Source organism: Chamaea fasciata, unplaced genomic scaffold, assembly GCF_029207755.1.
Source record: "Chamaea fasciata isolate MVZ Bird 193981 ecotype frontalis unplaced genomic scaffold, bChaFas1.0.hap1 SCAF_1, whole genome shotgun sequence".
NCBI lineage: Eukaryota > Metazoa > Chordata > Aves > Passeriformes > Sylviidae > Chamaea > Chamaea fasciata.
The window spans coordinates 90,054,952-90,072,414 of record NW_027094086.1 but is presented as its reverse complement, the minus strand read 5'-3'; the positions used below and the strand labels follow the sequence as shown (position 1 = coordinate 90,072,414).

The 17,463-nt window shown below is 42.2% G+C and overlaps 1 protein-coding gene across 3 annotated transcripts in view; it reads left to right on the top strand.

The window, feature by feature from the left end:
* JARID2 (jumonji and AT-rich interaction domain containing 2) overlaps positions 1 to 17,463 on the top strand; it is a 211,872-nt gene that overhangs the window by 186,550 nt on the left and 7,859 nt on the right. For all 3 annotated transcript variants that reach the window (XM_066188926.1, XM_066188936.1, XM_066188916.1), the window contains exons 8-14: positions 2,925 to 3,427; positions 8,528 to 8,620; positions 9,105 to 9,223; positions 9,356 to 9,426; positions 10,238 to 10,352; positions 13,640 to 13,745; positions 14,514 to 14,696. In XM_066188926.1, coding sequence (XP_066045023.1) covers positions 2,925 to 3,427; positions 8,528 to 8,620; positions 9,105 to 9,223; positions 9,356 to 9,426; positions 10,238 to 10,352; positions 13,640 to 13,745; positions 14,514 to 14,696 — 1,190 coding nt within the window. The remainder of the gene's footprint in view (positions 1 to 2,924; positions 3,428 to 8,527; positions 8,621 to 9,104; positions 9,224 to 9,355; positions 9,427 to 10,237; positions 10,353 to 13,639; positions 13,746 to 14,513; positions 14,697 to 17,463) is intronic.

The following is a 17,463-nucleotide window of genomic DNA, read 5'->3' as shown; positions in this document are numbered from 1 at the left end:
GTATGCCTAATGTATGCAATGGTTGTATGCTAATAGAAAAGAATAATGAATTACATTTACATTGGCAAGAGAGAGAAGAAAATGTGCAAGACAGCTCGATTAACACTCTTGGAACAATGTTAACTTTTTAATGAAATACCTTAACTCGGCATTAAGATGGCATTACTGTTAATTATTTGTATTATTTAAGCACCTAAGAGCCTAATGAATAGACAGGGATTCTATTCTGCTGGGTGCCATATAACCAGAGCAAATGGTGTTCTCTTAAAAATTTGCATCCTATGTATCCTTTCTGCAGTCAATTTCCTACCTGTTCTGTGTTTAAAATCACAAACGAAATGGAGAAAAGAAGCTGGAGATCATCAGTGCACAAAGGGGAAAAATCTACTGGTTCCATCAGGAAACATAAAATAATCTGTAGTGATCAATGCATACTTATTTAAGTAGACATGCATACATAGCCCTTCTCTCTGGGCCAAATCACATTTCCATTGAAGTAAGTGGGACTTTTGCCAGTGGCTTGTGTAGTGCCAGCATCTGGTATTAAATGCATACCTGAAGATTTAAGATTTTCTTTTTTTAAAATGAACTTGCTCATTTTAAAATGAGCAATTTAAAAGTATTCCTAACATAAGGAAATGAAGGCAATTGAAAAATATAAAGTTAAATACTGCTTCTGCATAATGTGCTGGATCTCCTATTTAAGTCATTTTGCTATAGGTGCTTTTAAAGAGCTTAGAACTTCTTCTAAGAACTCCTTTTTCGTTGTTATTGTTGCGTTTTTTCCCTTTTTATTTTTTTTTTTCCTTTAGTCTTTCAAGGAAAGTTTAAGCAGCAAGCTTAGGTCAATCCTGGAAAACATCAGTCTGAGATACAAATGCTTCCAAAAGTTATGACTGTGTGAAATGGAATTATAATTGGGAGCATTTTGCAAATCTTAGCTGTAGGCTTTGGTTGAATGAAGTGCTACTCAAGCTCTAATATTGCGGAGTGATTGTGGGTGATCATTCCATGATGTGGGAGAAAATTGAATTTTCAACAGTGCTGAAACTATAACCTTAAACTGGGTGTGTGCTGGAGAAAACATATAATGGTAGATCTGGGCCACTCTTTTTCCAATTAGGAGTATGATACCCAACTTTATGTAGATTGCTGAATCTGTTGGCATGGAAAGGCATCTTGAGTTACACCTTCAGCTAATTTGGGGCCTGCACCTAGAAACCACTGACCAAAAAAGTAACAGAAGCTGTCTTGAAAGTTATGTTTATATTATGCTATGTATGGAAGATTAAAGAGGAAAGAAAGAAAACTTTCCAAACTAATTCTGTTTTTTCTCCCAGTGGTGTTTACTTTTTCTCAGCTTCAAGACCATTTTAAAATCTCCCGCACCCCATTCCCAAACATACTAAATAGGATAAATCTGCTGTCTCATGGTCCTGCCTCCACCCTTATCGAGCTCCTCTCAAAGCCTTGTGCTTGGTTTCATCTGCAACCAAACACCTTTGCCTTGTGCTGTGCAGGCAGTATAAATGTCAGCAGCCTCTGGTGCTGCTCTGCCTCGGTCACAGCCGTTGTCCCAAAATGTTGCATGCAGGGTTACACTGCTGAGCCTCCCATGTCACTTGGTTGGCACAAGTGGTGGAAGAGGGGAAAGCAGAGCGAAGAAGAACGACTGGAATCAGCAATGAAGCATCTGAGATGCAGCATGGGGTAGTTTGAAAAAAGTAATACTGCTTGTACTAGCAGGCAAGATGATATGAGTTAAAATGATGTAGCTGTCCATCCTACAGTAAATATTTACCATAATGCTGCTTCTTGCCCTCCTCTGTTGCAGTAGCATTTCTGAGTGCTCTGAAATGGCTATGGCATAATGGTTTTTACTTTTCTCAAAGGAAAAGGCAAAGAGGAGACAGTGTGGCGGCAGAGATGTTGACGCTGGTTTTGTATTAATTCTCTTTTTTCCTTGAACAGTGCCCTGTTGAATTGTAGGTGGTCTTTGGGCTGTTTCTTCACTCTTCCCACTGATGATTTATTTCTGTGCTTTCAGACTATTTATGATGTTTCTTTTATTGTTCCTCATCCATTTGGCTGCTTTTAATGCTGCAGTTTGTATAATCTTGTGGGTTTTTTTCTTTCTTTTTTTCTTTCTTTTTTTTTTTCTGACTGGAGTGTGAAATGTGCTAGTCATCTTAAAACATACAAAACAGAATGGAGTATAAAATATGGATGGCCTCAGACTGAAAGAATAATGTGTCTGGAACTTTTTATGCGGTTGCAGTCTCCAACCCCAAACAACCCCTTTCCTCCCTTTGGTTTTTATACAGATTTTATTACCAGTAGTGAAATTGATTATGTTACTGTGCTCCTTTTAAATACTAATTTCATTCAAGATGTTGTGCAGATATTAGATAATTGTTATTTCACCTCCAGAAAGGATAGATATTTGTCTTTCTGTTCGCAAGTACCCCAGCCTGACACTGGTTTTGTTTATTCCAGGTATGAACCAGATGTGGGACTGGTGGTGGGTGAGGGTGTGTGGGTTTTTACAGAGCTGGGCAGCTCTCATCTGCCCAGCCACCAGGTAATGACCAGGGCACAGATGCATGCCAAGATGCATGCTTGGGGTGCTCTGAGAAGAGAAGGACATGAAACTCAAGGAGGAGAGCAAACTGAATTGTAGGGAAGGCTGTTGGAAGTAGCAGAATATGGCCTGTGAAGCAGTTAAGCTGGCAAGAGAGTGGTGCGTGCCTCTCTTTAGCAGGAGGCATACAAGAGAGGGACAATGGTGCCCAGGTGCCTGGAGCTGTCATGTCTCCTGTGTGCACAGCCTGCACAACATTTGACATGAGCTGCCCTCAGCTTTCCTAATCTACTCCTGTGTTTCCCTTTCCCTTCCTCTGCTGCCTGGCACATGTGGACCCCAGGAGGCTGCGAGCTCGACCTGGCCTGCTTCGTCCAGCTGATCAACGAGATGGGGGGGATGCAGCAAGTGACTGACCTCAAGAAATGGAACAAGCTGGCAGACATGCTGCGCATCCCCAAAACTGCACAGGACAGGCTGGCCAAGCTACAAGAAGCCTACTGCCAGTACTTGCTCTCCTATGACTCCCTCTCCCCCGAGGAGCACAAGAAACTGGAGAAGGAGGTCTTGCTGGAAAAGGAAATCCTGGAGAAGAGGAAAGGACCTTTGGAGGGACATTCAGAGAATGCCTACAAGTTCCATTCCTTGCCCCGGTTTGAGCCCAAAAATGGACTCATCAATGGCGTGGTTCACAAAAATGGCTTCCGCAACAAGTTAAAAGAGGTCGATGTCCCACTGAAGACGGGCAGGCGGCGGCTCTTTGCTCAGGAAAAGGAGACCACGAAGGAGGATGAGGAGGAAGAGGAGGAGGGAGTTCTTAGCGACTTACACAAGTGTATATACAAGGTAACGAGGCTGGCTCTGCCTGGTCTGTTTTGTAGAGCTGATGGTGCTGTTGTGTGGGTGGTGTCTGGGTGCACACCCAGCTGTCTGAGGGGAGCTGATGGGTGGCAGTGGCGTCCCCAAGGCAGCACTTAACCATGGTTATCATGGCCAGGCAGTCTGGTGGTTTTACCCGGATATGCAGGATGTCTGGAAAAGCTGGGAGGCATTATTGTCATAACAAGGTGCACTGGGCTCTCCCCCCCCTTCATCTCCTTGTGAGAGGTTCCCTGAATGTCTCTGCCCAATTATCCTTGCAGACACAGATTGTATTTTCATTTTCTAGTGACATTTAAAGTAATGTTCTGCTTTCTCATTCCTGCTTCTTGCAAATCTCTCCATGAGTGAAGCAGTGCTGCACATCAAAACGAACATCACTAGAAATACTACTACATTTAGAAAGGGCAAATTGAAATGCAAACAATATTTTCATCCACGATGCCAGACTTTGCTCAGCACTAACAGTCACATGGACGCTTAGTCCTCTACATATCAAGTGCATCCATTTACAAAGGAATGCTGACTCTTTCACTGTGTTTTATTTGGCAGTCTCCTGCTCTGGAGCAGGACTTGGCACCGCAACTCACAGTGCAATTTTGAGTTGTGTTGAATGGCGTAGCCGCACTCTGAGAGAAATATAGCATTGAGTGTCCGTGCCCAGTAAAGGAATATGCTGTTCTTCCCCTTCCAATCTCACTTCCATCACCAGGAAATGAAGCCAGATAGCCCAGAATGACTTATTGTTAAGCTATTTAGGGACTGTATGAGCTCAAGACTTGGGATTTAAAAGCTTGCTTCAGTTTTCTTTTGCAGCCTGTTATGATTTGTCAGCCCAAAAATTCTTTTTCTTGGGGACTCTGGCCTCAATCCCACCTTGGAAAAGCAATCTCTTTGCCATGCTGCCCTTGGAGAGAAGCCTATCTAATGACAGCAGCTTTTGTGAATAGTGAAGTGGCATTTCTGTGCTTAATATCCTGTGCTTAATGATGGTTAAATAAAAAACTTTATATACCTTACCCTGACTGCTGCATGAACAACCTCAAACTTAGTGGGGGAGTGCCTTTTCTTCTTTTCCAGTGCAAGTCCCACTTCAAAGTTCAGTAGATAAAAGTCACTCAAAAAGCAAGATTGGGATTTGTGAGAAGTATCCCATTCAGATTTAGGAAGTAAAAAATAAGCAAACAAGCAAAGTGTAGCTGGTATACCCAGTCTGAGTCTGCTGAGTACCAGGCCTTTACCCTAAAAGAATTTCTGCTTGGTCACAAAAAAAAAAAAAAAAAGCACTGGCAGTACTGGCAGCGTCAGACCCTGTCTGAGTCTGACAATACCAGGTAAAAATACTTTTGTCCTGAGCATGAGGCTGTTAGAGAGGAGCATCACTGAGCCCACCCACCAAAGCAGCTGCAGCACACGGAGCCATTCAGAATGCCTTGGGTTGTCCACTGTTGTACCAACAGCTTCCTGGACACCGGGGATTGCCTGTTTTGATCCCATCCCATATTCTCTGTAGTGAAGAGACTGGGAGCTGCTGTCACAGGTGATGGCCTGGGGAGAAGGCAGGGGGAAGCAAATCTCTGGTGGATTTCTGGAGAGATGCCTGCTGTGGAGCGCCCTGTGGGATGTCTGGACAGCCTGAGTGCAGAGAGAGGAATGAAGCTTCATTTTCACAGCACTCAGAGTAAAGCCCTGTAGGAGGACTGATGCGTTAATACTGGTTATGTCACTTATAGCAAGCCTCAAGAAAATTATGCATCAAGCTTGATTCACCAGGGTAACCCACAAGATGTAAAATTGCTGTAGTTTATCACTAGGCTTTAAAAGACTGAGGGAAGGTGGTGCTGGCATCAGTTGTAAGCAGAGAGTGCTTTGTGGCATTTAATGAAACAAGCCTTTTAATCCCGTGTGTGTGGACGGGGGAGTGTTCTTTAGCTAGTGACATGTTCCTGAGAAAATTTGAATTTCATTAACAGAACTTGCCCTCATGTTACAGTTTCCACAGATGATGGAATTGTAATGGTTCTTTTTTAAAGGACATTGCTAATTCTACTTAAAAATGAAAAACATTTAAAAACACAAACAAAATCCAAAACAAAAACCCCCTAACAAACCCATGCCTGTGAAATATGCCCAAGTCAATAACTTGAGGGAGGGAGCACATCATAATCAATGGCTGTAGTCCAATTTAGGCCATCAGGTCTGGTTTTCAGCCTATGAAGGGGCCATACACTTAGGGTTTCTCACAGTAATTTCTGCAGTCAGCACATGCTTGAGCTGTTTTTAGCAAGAGACATCGAGTCTTCCAGGAGCAGTTACCACCATATCACATGTCAAGGTTAGAGTAAATCTCCTTTGTGTTAGGCTGACTTTCTGCCAGGACTCCCAAATTATTTTCATTGTGTCTCCTTCCCGGGCTGTGAGGCCTGCTGTGCTTTTAAGTGTGTGCTGCAGGCTGCTGTGCTTGCTTGCTTTACTCCTAAATAAGTGGCTTTTCTACCTGATGATTAAAATGTTGTCATTTCTAAGTGTGTGAAGTAAACTCCTGACATCCAAGCAAGATTTTCACTCTTCTTTCCCCAGTTTTATCCCTAAAAATATTTAAAAAATCTTTACTGGTGCTGACTAAAAGTAGCATTTGTCTCCATACAGAACAAACTCAAGGCATATTAGCAGACTCACTAGAGGGACACACAGAAGAAATCACAATGCATGTTTTGCCAGCCCTCCCATAAAACCATCATGGAAATCCTATGCTGAGCTCTCTTCACCCAGGGACTTGGCATTTTCATACTCCACTTAATAGAAGCCCTTCCTTCCCACCTGTGGCTATAGTGAAATCTCTGGTTTCAGCTCATATTTATGTTTGCTTTAATGTCTTTAACATTCATAGCATTGCAGTGTCCTTTTCTCTGCCTTCTCTCCAGGCTTAGTGGTGGTGGTGATGCTCCCCCTGGGTTAGCTCTCATGGCCCCTGCATCAGACGCGAGAAGAATTGGGAGGAAATAGGAATTTCTTTTCTTAAACCTTCCTCTCTTCTTGTCACAGCAACAGATACTGCTTTGTAGCTTGAAGCTCCTAGGACAGTTGTTGAACTGCTGAGATACTTTTCAGGGTGTAGGAAAGGATATTTCACTCCTCAGCAATTCATTTTGTGTTCTGGTTAGAATGCTCCATTAAAGCATTTTAAATGATTTTCTGTGTTGGCATCAGAAAATGTTACAAGATTCCTCAGATTAAAGAAAATGACCAAACAGCACAAACAGATAACAAAACCCCCTCAGCCATTTAATTTGTTTTACAGCGAAAAGATACAAAATTCTTGGCAGAGGAAGAAACGGGTATATGCAGTTTTAAAGGGTTAAACACTTCCAGTTTTCCACTTTCTTTTTTCTTGCTTGCTATATACTTACATATTTTTCTTGTCTGTCTGAAAAATGGAAAGACATGGCTAATCTTGGAAGATGAGGCCTTAATTTTGTTTTTCTGCGTAAGATGAGAGGCAGAGGCAAGTAACTGGAAGGAGGCAGCTGCTGCAGTGCTGGTTTGCCCCTGGTGGAGGCCGTGCCCAAACGCGGCGACTCGATGCGGGCCCTGCGCTTTACGAGAGGTTTTGTTGTAAAAGGCTGCCTCAATAAACCATTCACGAGGGCATTAAAAGATGAAGGAAATTGCTTATTGCATCACAGAGAATCCAGCTCTGAAGTTTATGGGAATCTGAGTGCCCCAGGCCCTGGGCATTTCACAAACTTTTTTTGCTAAAGCTAATTATGCAGCATTCAATTTAAAAAGTGACAACATTACAACCATATGAGCAGAGTGATAGACTTGGCCTCTGGGGGAAAGCTGCTTTTATAATTCTTTCTAGTTTACTCTTGGACATAGTTATTAAATAAATTAAACACAAGAAAAGGCTGAGGTGGTTTGGCAGATCTGTTTCATAATTGAAAAACTAGAAAGGTAACAGTCCAAACAATAAAACTCATTTATGTAGAGTTTTTAAGTCTGTGGTTGCTCAGATGAGCAGTTGGGGTACAGTGGGAAGGAGCAGTGGGTCTGGTGAGGAGCAAAGATGTTTTGTACTCCACATTTGTGGAGCACTGCTGGTCTCTGCCTGCAGTGGTGCCCTCAGGCCTCGTGTGGTGCCTGCCAGCTCTCGTGGCATGCAGCTTCCCAGCATCTTCCTTCTGCCCTGGAGCAGAGGAGGCAACACAGGTGGTCCTCTCTGGGCACACCATGATGTCAGGGCTGAAAGGAGCAAGTGGGTTCTCATTCTCTTGCCTCCAAAGCCATCAGATGATGCTTCCCAGCGCTTCTGGTGTGTGGTGTAGCTTGCAGGAAAGCAGGTGCCTGGAAACTTCGTGGTAGCTCAAACAGAAAACCAAGTCAAGAGCCTTTTCTTGTACACCTCCTGCAGTAGTGCCAAGAAAGAACACACTTATTCAGCAATTTTACTGTGCTTCACTTTTCCTAACCTTGTAATAGCAAGTCTTGATTCCTTGGCATTTGAACTGCTTTTATTGAATTGAGCATAACTAGTTTTTGAAAGCAAGTGATTATGGTAATCCTGGCAAACCTTGCTTTTTGTGACCCTCTTCCACCACATACAACATTTTGATGCTGAGCATTTCTGTTAATTTTCAAAGACTTTTTAACCTGCTCCTTGTACATAAAGAGCATGGCCACATGGTTCCTGGATAATGTATTGGATTTGACTGGCTGCCTACTGGGGTCTTTGCAACCTGTCATAGGAAGCTGGGCCAGGTCCATCCTCTGTATTTATCAAACGCTGAGCATTGTGCTGGACAAAGCAGTGCTCCTTCTGGAACACTCAGTTGGCCTTTTTGCATGGTGGGTTTAGGAAGTTGATGTGATTGAATTCCTGTATCTTCTGAGGTATTTTCTCTCAGCAACAAAATGAGCTTTAGACCCATGCCTCTTCTGGAGACTTTGTCCTCTTTCCCTCTGTTGTCATCTGATATCGAGCCTGTAAGGAAAAGAGTGAGGACATGGGGGAATGTAGGCATGTTTTTTCATTTTCACTTTTAATTTTATTTTATTTTTCCACAGGGTAGGTCTGTTTCTTTAACAACCTTCTACCGAACAGCAAGGAACATCATGAACATGTGCTTCACAAAGGAGCCTACAGTAGCTGAAGTAGAGGTGAGGCCAGCTGAAGGGGTGGTAAAGGTTTTTATTTCAAAAAAACTTTTTTTTTTCTTTTTTTTTAATTTTTAAAATTTTTATTTTTAAAGGTTTTTACTGAGTGTGGGGATTGAGGATAGTTGACTTCCAAGTATCTCTGTAATCAGTTTAAGGCTGTCTAGTTTAGAATTGTTAAAAATGGTTCAGTAGACGTGCTGATTCTTCCTTTTTTAAAATTTTTTGAACATTTTTAATAAAGGTGTTGATGAACTGAGGAAAAGAAAGAATTCTTAATCTGACATGCTGAAACACAGACCAAGAGGATCTAAATTTTGCTTGCTTTATTGTGACTTTTAATATTGATATTCTTATTTTTAAGCAATATTTTATATTGAATTACATTGAGGTAACAAAAGCCTTGTAAATATCTGGGGTTTATATTTTAATGAGAAATACCTTGTTCATCTAATTAAAAATGCATTACTGCTTTCTCTTACCACAGCAAGAATACTGGCGGATAGTGGAACAGAAAGATTGCCATGTAGCAGTGCATTGTGGAAAAGTAGATACCAACACCCATGGGAGTGGTTTTCCTGTGGGAAAATCTGAACCATTTTCAAGGTAAGATCCCCAAATCCATCCCCTTTGTTGCCTCACTCCTGAGCAGAGCCCAGCAGGGCAGCTTGGCACTGGGAATGTTGGCATGGGGATTGTGCACTGACTGTGTCTCCCTCTGTGTCACCCCTCAAACAGGCATGGATGGAACCTCACAGTCCTTCCTAATAATACAGGATCCATCCTGCGACATCTTGGTGCTGTGCCTGGTAAGCAAGTCCCTTCTCTCTGTTTCCAGCCAGTGTCAGTGTCCTCTGAATGTGGGCACCAAGTGCTGCTCCCTCGTCCTGGCCCTGCTGTTCCCCAGCTGACTGAGCGGACGTGCAGTTGTGCCTAGCAGGTGGTATTTAAAGGAGTGAAGGTAGCCATGCACATAAAGGATTAATGAACAGTTGAGACCCTGTTCCTGGAGGAACTGGTTGTACCTGCAGTATCCCTTGCTGTTCTTGCCAGGCTATCAGTGTTCTTCTGTGACAGAGCTGTGCAACTTCCACACTTGCAAAATGTAATCTGTAGCACTGGGAAAAGCAGCACACACATTTTTTAAACGAAGTGACACAAATTCTCCAGCTGTCTGTACACCATTGCAGTTTACTGGTAAGAAGCACTGTGGAATCTCCTGTTGACATCAGGTGTTGAGCCTGAACAAACCAGCTTGGAAACCTGCTGAAGAGTTACATTTATACTTGATGACATGAAGCAACCTCCTCTGATCAATGGCAGTGAGCTTGAATTTTGGTATCTGTAAATTCTCCTAAGAATAAAAGTTTTTTACAGCTATTAGAAAACAAACGTGTTTAAGGGCACTGCAGTTGTTGGCTGGTAGATATTTTCTTAGCGGAAAATGCTGAATTCGTTAAATTACTCCCTCTGAATTATTCACTCTGATAAGAAGACTTATAACTTCAAGGGTCAGCTTACAGGGAGAATAAGATTTTAGATTTAAATGCCCTCTCATACTGTCTTTTACTGAACAAACTGAAGTTACTCAAAACTCATTTTTCAATCTCTTTGTTTTAGGAGTGACAATTCCTTGGCTAAATATTGGCATGGTCTTTTCTACCTCATGCTGGTCTCGAGACCAAAATCACCTTCCATACATTGACTACTTACACACTGGTGCTGATTGCATTTGGTAGGTACTCCTGTGGTTTTTCTTCATGTTCCCTGTGGTGGCAGGCTGGTATAAGTAGCAACTTTTGTAGTACTTTCGCATGAGAAAATCTCACCTATAGGGTCCAGGGTGTGTGTTGTGGGAGGAGGTCCAGTTTTAATGGGAAAATGTGCTACAAACTTAGGAGATGAAACCCCCTTTCCTGGAAGAAAAATATCACTTGGTTTTCTGTGGTCTCTTCTCATCTTGATGTCCCCATGGTGGCAGTGGCATCATGAACTGCACTTCGTGCACATGCAAAGTGTGTTCTCACACGTTTCTCAGATGCTGCTGATGTCAGGAGTGCTGTCACTGAGAAAGCACATGGCCTGACAAAAAGGATTTGAAATCTGGAGAAAACCATTAAAGCAGGATCTCCTCTCTCTCTAAATGTGTTAAGGTGAAGAAATGTTCTGTATGTGATCCTTTCAAGGGATAAAGGTAACTGCTGGATTATGCTGCAGACCTGGGAGTTTGTCAGTTTCTGTCATGGGCATTTCATGGCTCTTCTCCCTGTTGTGTGAATCAGGAATCTGTAATCTTTTATAATAGTACACTGTCAGGACAAATTGCTGAGCAAGCTATGTTGTCCTCAACCTTGGGTGAGTCTGTTTCTCTCTAAAACATTAATCTAGTCTTAAATGACAGTGAATTCCAAACAGAAGGTATTCAAATTAGGTTCTGAGACCACTCTTCATACTGTGTGTCAAAACATGTCACTCTTGGATCAAACAGGCTTGCATGCAGACAGCTCAAATTTAGGAAAGACTACTATTCCTGGTTTTCAAATCCAAGAAGAATAAAAGCAAAGAAGCCATTTGCTTTATCTGGATGGACTTACACAGATGAGTACATAGCTTAAGGCGTGTTTGTGATGATAGTCTTGATGAAACAGGAATAGTAGGCAGGAATAACTAGTAAGAAAGAAGTGAAACCCCTTTGTCTGTTGAAGCTATTCTTCAGCAAGGCTGCCAGCCTGAAGTGTCAGGTTAGTATTCATTAGCTCATTACAACTTTTAATAGTGCAATAAAGCACCCAGCTGTGTTAGGAGATGAATTTAATATCTGTAGGTCTGGCACAGTACCTGGAGTAGCCCTGACAGTGTTGCTTTCGGTTGCTTCTTTGGGGACAACAAAGCAGCCCCTGGGCTCCAAACCTCTCCTCTGTCTTGCCAACTCCATTCACCACCCAGAAATCTTCTCCAAGGGCACATCCCTGTGCTACTCAAACCACTTCACTTACCTGCAGATTGTTCAGTTCACTCTCTCATCTCTCAGGTTTTACCTCATGGAGATTAAACAGGGGAGAACTCAATTTGCATGCAGGGCAGAGGTCAGTGACTTAACCTTTTTATTCTGGAGGGATCCTCGATGCCCAGTAGAAGAGAGAAGGAAATCTTGTTCTGCCAAGACACTCAGAAGTCTATAATGGCCACTGCCCATTTTTATAGGTACATCAGGAATTGCAGATGAGTGCAATTGCAGCATACACCAGTTGCAAAGGATCTCATTCCCCTTGGTCCCGCCCAAGTACTCAGTTAGTTCCATGCACTTCCGTGCTGCCCCTCCTCTTCACACATCCTTCCCAAGCATTTTCCTGTGCCTGCCTGTGAAGGGACTGCATGCTTGAATCTTCTGTCTGTTCCCGCCATATTTTCTGACTCTAAAAGAGAAGAGTGGGTTCTGCCATGATCTGGGTTCAAATTTAAAATACTTTCATCCCTGTTTCAAATCTGATACTACAGTGTAGCTGAAGTGATACACCACACCTGGGGTGCTGTACTGAAGCTGTCACTGTTAGCAACAAAGTATTTGAGACATGGCATACCTTTAAAATTGCTGTTCGGCCTTGATCCTTACTTATCAAGATGAAGTTCTTCTACTTCACCTCTCTGTAACCCTGGGAGTTCTTAGTAAGGTTCTGTCCGCTGTCAGTATATATGTAAGGAGTTGGTCTTCATACACCCGGGCAACCAGCTCAATAAAACTCTTATTGTGGCTGCAATTAGTTGTATGAGCAGATTATGTCATGTCTTCTTCCTCTTGGCTTGAAGATCAACAAACGCAAATCAAAGTCATTGTCAGTGCAGTGAGCAGTGATGAGGTGTTCAGATCATAGGAAGTGCAGCCTCCTCCAGACTATTCAGTCAGGATAACTCCGTGATGCACACGGAGTTAATGCACGTTATAAGCAAGCACCCTGACAAGGTTACTAAGGGCAGCAGAACACTTCATGAAGTTGGTGGAGAGTTCAGATGAATGGCAGGAGTTCCCCAAAATCTTTCCAGCTTCATTCTCTTGTTCCAAGTTTGAAAAAATGACTCCATGTGTGGGGGGTGTGTGTGTTTCTGGTGTGGGGTCTAATGGACTCCAGGTTGAGGTCTCATTGCCTAAAAGAGAAAGGGTAAGTCATGATAAAGCTGGAGATGCTCTTTACTTGCCTGAGCGTCACCCCTCGGATAGGCTGCAGGCAAGAGCAGTGACCAGTTGCCACCATATCCCCTCCCTGCATCCAGAAAAACAGTGGTTCTCTGGATGTGTGGCTTCAAGACTCGAGACTCCTATGTTACTTCTTGTCATTCTGCTGAGGGAGCAGTGCTGGCAGTGAGCAGAAGACTGCTGCTTCCTTGGCTTCTGAGGAGAGGAGGATGGGCAGCTTGGCAGATTCCCAGCAGAGTTTGAAAGTTCTCCTGCCACTTTGGCTGCTCTCGGGTCGTTTCTTGCAAGGGAGAGGAGGGATGTGGGATTTGTTCAGTAAGCAAGGCAAGAAGGTCTTTGGCAACTTCATGCACTAACAGTAGAGGGAATTTGTGGTTTTTTGACTTAACAACAGAAGATGTTATTAAATGTGAAGATCTTTTGGTTGATGTACAGGTAATAAATACAGTATTTTATGGCAAAGGTAACAACGTATATTGGTGCTCACAAGAGGCAAACTTCTGCCCATAATTAGCTGTTTTGGTGTTGTTAAAATGAACATCAGTCTATTGCTGGTTGCTCTCCTCTGACTCTACAGAGGACTGAGTTTTCACATTTCTGTTTTAGGGATTTTGTGTCTTTTAATACTTGCTGAACATGATCAGACTGAGTCTGAATAAACAACTTCCCTTCAATCCTCAGTGTTTTACCAAAAGAGCTGTGTGTGAAACCCTGTGTTGAATTTCTTTCTTCTAATCAATGTGCTGGTCTGAATTGTGTGTTACTATGTAGTTGTGGACTGTTATTTGCTCCACAGTAAATCTTTCTCTTTTCCTCTGACAAAACAACAGGTATTGCATTCCTGCTGCGGAGGAGAGCAAACTTGATGATGTGGTACATACCCTGCTGCAAGCCAATGGCACTCCAGGGCTGGAAATGCTTGAAAGTAATGTAATGGTAGGTTAACACTGGGAGAGGTGTTCCCATTTGAGAATCCAAGGCTAATCAGGAGGCTGGTTGGTTGGGGATTTATTTTGGTTTTGTCTTACACTGCAGTGATGCAGAGGGGGCTACTTTCTGTTTGCAGTGTTTACCCACATGGTACTTTTCTAACAAGGCTGTTATTATGTATTAATATAAAAACAAACATGAAAGTGCAATAAATGTTTTTAATACTGTCTATAATGTATTCAGCCTCACAACGGGAGCGGGATTTAATCAATTCATCTGCCATGACTGACATTTTATGGTGCCAGCATGGATAGGAGAAACTTAATACTTAAGTATTTTTGCCTCCTTTGTTTATCTTTTGGATAACAATTTCTTTTTAGTGCATTTAAGTATAAATTGGGGAGCCCATAACAAAAAACCCTCCCTTGGCTGCCCATGTTAACATCTCACAGAAGTGCAGTAGCACAATAGATCCAGTGCCAAGTTGGAAAAGATGGGATGGAAAGCTGAATGATCTGCATTGCTTGCTGTAGCAGCAGACAGTGTTCTGTCCTTGGGCACATGAGGGTTTGAACTGCTGGTTTGTGGAGAGGCACTTCTGCTGTTGGCACGTGCACAGCGGGAGAGGGAAAAGCACAGCTTTGCTCCATGGGCTGTAGCAGGTGGCAGCACCCAGCCAGGAAAAGGATCAGAGAACTGTAAAAGAAAGTTCTGACTGATTGTTTTTCTCTCGCTCTTTTTTTTTTTTTTCTTTCTTTCTCTCTGTCTTTCCAGATCTCCCCAGAGATCCTGTGTAAGGAGGGGATCAGGGTGCACCGTACTGTACAGCAGAGCGGGCAGTTTGTTGTCTGTTTTCCTGGATCCTTTGTGTCCAAAGTATGTTGTGGCTATAGTGTTTCCGAATCGGTGCACTTTGCTACCACCCAGTGGACAAGTATGGGCTTTAAAACAGCCAAGGTAAGTTGAGGAAAGGAGTTAAAATGGATTCACGGCCCTGCCATCTAAATGGACAGCATACATTCCAGGATTGGTAGCATTCTGAAAGTAGTGCAACTACGTCTTTTTTTCTGGACTACTAAATAAACAAAAAAGAAAAGGAAAAAGTTCTGCAAGGCATAAGACGATCCAGTGTTTTCAGAAAAGTGACTGAGTTGCTAACTGACAGTTAAAGACTTGTGTATAAATAAAAAAAATCAGAAGATTGTTATGCCTGCAGACTAGTTTGCAAGGAAGCTTTTCAGAAGTCCCTTCAGAGCTAATGATTATACATTGTATTATGCTTACTAATTTTTAAGTGATGTTTTCTAGAACCATTAGAATCTCAGGTGCAAATATCTGAATAACTGTGCTTGTTAGATCCTATGGTAGGCAGAGTCAGTTAATACTCACAGTTGTATTGCTTGTTTTTCTCTGCCCCTTCATTCAGGAAATGCTGTTGATCAGGGCAATTTCAGTTTTAATCGACTTGAAAATCCTTAGGTTCACTGACCAGCCCATCCAATACTAGATGTAAATAAATAACCTTTCCATTCCCTTTTCACACAACTGACCAAGGCAGGTTGCCTGCAGAAACAGGTGATTTGTCATCATGATTCTGGCTACATTTTTGTGTTCTTGGACAAGGAATATACGCCACTAATTGTGTTCCTGACCTTCTGAAATACACTCCGGGTTACAAATACTATTTTGGTAGTGTTTTATAGCTAAGCCACTAGTAAATTATCCTTTACAGCTTCAGACCAAGTTACTAAGTAATTGACTGTAATATGTCCACAGTTAGGGATTGCTTCTTTAGGGTAAATGGAATTCTTCCAGCCTGGTTATACTAACTGTATATTAACTTAGTTTGAAATAAAAGATTATTTTATTATATATTTATTTTGGGGGAAGGTGGGAATTGTGTATATCTATAAGTAAGACGTAAGAATCCTGAGCTAACCTTTCCTGTCTGAACGTACATGATTATATTAACTCCATGTGCTGTATTTATCGCTCTACTGAACACTTGTTTGATATCGTGAAAATGCTACTCCTGTAAGAGACAGAAATCACTATGCAGCAATTAAACAGCTCTTGGTGCCTCAAATTTTGAAGAACAGTTTCTTTTGGTTAATTTTTAAGATTACAGCAGATTACAGTCTGTGATAACCTACCTTGGAAATTAAAGTCACAGCTCTCACAAACTTTACAAAGAACCACAGATAACATGTTTATATCAAAATAACTTTTGAAACATCTACTGCGTTCTTCTTTTATGTTTCTTTTTTTTCCTTCCCTTCCCTTTCTGTCCTCAAACTGTCTTATGTTCTTAATTCCCTTTAATTTTGGAAATTATTTTTTGGTTCCTCCACTTTGACAAGGCACTTTGTCATCTTTGCCACAATGCTGGCCAGGATTGTGCTTTCCAGAGGTGGTGAGATGTTCTGTGTAATCGGCAAGATTCCCCTTTTGGACTATGAAATGAACTCTCTGATAAACAACTGTACCTTCTGTCTGTTTGTTCTCCACAGCAATACTGACAGTTTTTTAGCATTTGATAAATTAACTTTGTTTTCATCCTGTGATACTGTGACCTGATTTTTTATTAGTGACTCTTTATATTACTAAAATGATGTTGTTTCATTTCTGTATTGAATGACTGCTCAATCACCTTTAATACATGGAAAAATGAAATTCTGCATCTGCAATTGCATTGATTTCAGTCTTACAAGCACTTTGGAAAAATTGTTGAAATAAAAGAGTTAATATAAACACCTGTGTAAAGGGACAGCCAGGTTTAACCTAGACCATACTTGGAACAAAGTTGCTGGTTTTTAAAAAGCACCCTAAGAGCTCTTGAAATTTTAAGGTAAGGATGAGAAGAAGATTTAGAGTTGTGGTGGAAGAGTGTGTCTTTGGAGTGGCAAAGGGATAACTCCATAGCTTCAAATAAGGCATTGGGCAAAGTCACTGAAACTCATTTAGGAAACTGAAGTACAGAATGTTGGACTAAATGAAGGCACTCTGGGTTAGAGGTTTGGAAATAAGAGGGAATATCTGGTTTCAAAGGAGGGCTTTGGTGCTCTAGGGCCTCCCAGAAATTGGGTGGGAAGAGACTCAGCTGGTACTGTAATCCAAGAGGAGGAAGTACATAGGAAAGGTGGAGTTAAGTCTTCCAGTTGGAGCAGCACTGCTGTAATACACCTGAGAGGTTACAGTCCATAAGCCAGGTTTAACTCTGTTAACAGTGACAGAATCCCTGTGCACTGATCTCCCAAATAGGAAAATTGTGGTATTAGCACAGTACTCCCTGGCCGTCCATGGAAGATGCTGGCAGGGGTTGGACAGGTACTTCCCCACCTCCAGTTTTAATTGGGGTGAGGAACATGCCTTTAAAATACCACAGGTTTCCCACTCCTTGGTTCCTGTCACAGAGCTGTCCCACCATGAGCACATGGGGCTCCTTTAGATGAAACCAAAGGGAAAGTGGTCCTACAGAAGTGTACCTGATGTCCTCACTAGAAAAGAGCTGTGCTGTCATGGAGAGTGGAGATTAAGAACCTTGGAAGAGCACTAAAATGCAAAATAACCACTGCTGTGGAAGAAGTAAATGTACAAAAAAGTTAGAACAGGGCAACCACCGTGGTGGCTTTTGCAGCAAGGTCATGGCCTCCAGCCCTTGAAACTTTTGGAGGTGGGTAAGGACAAGAGTTGCAGCTGACAGAGTCTGTGAGCATTTTTGGGA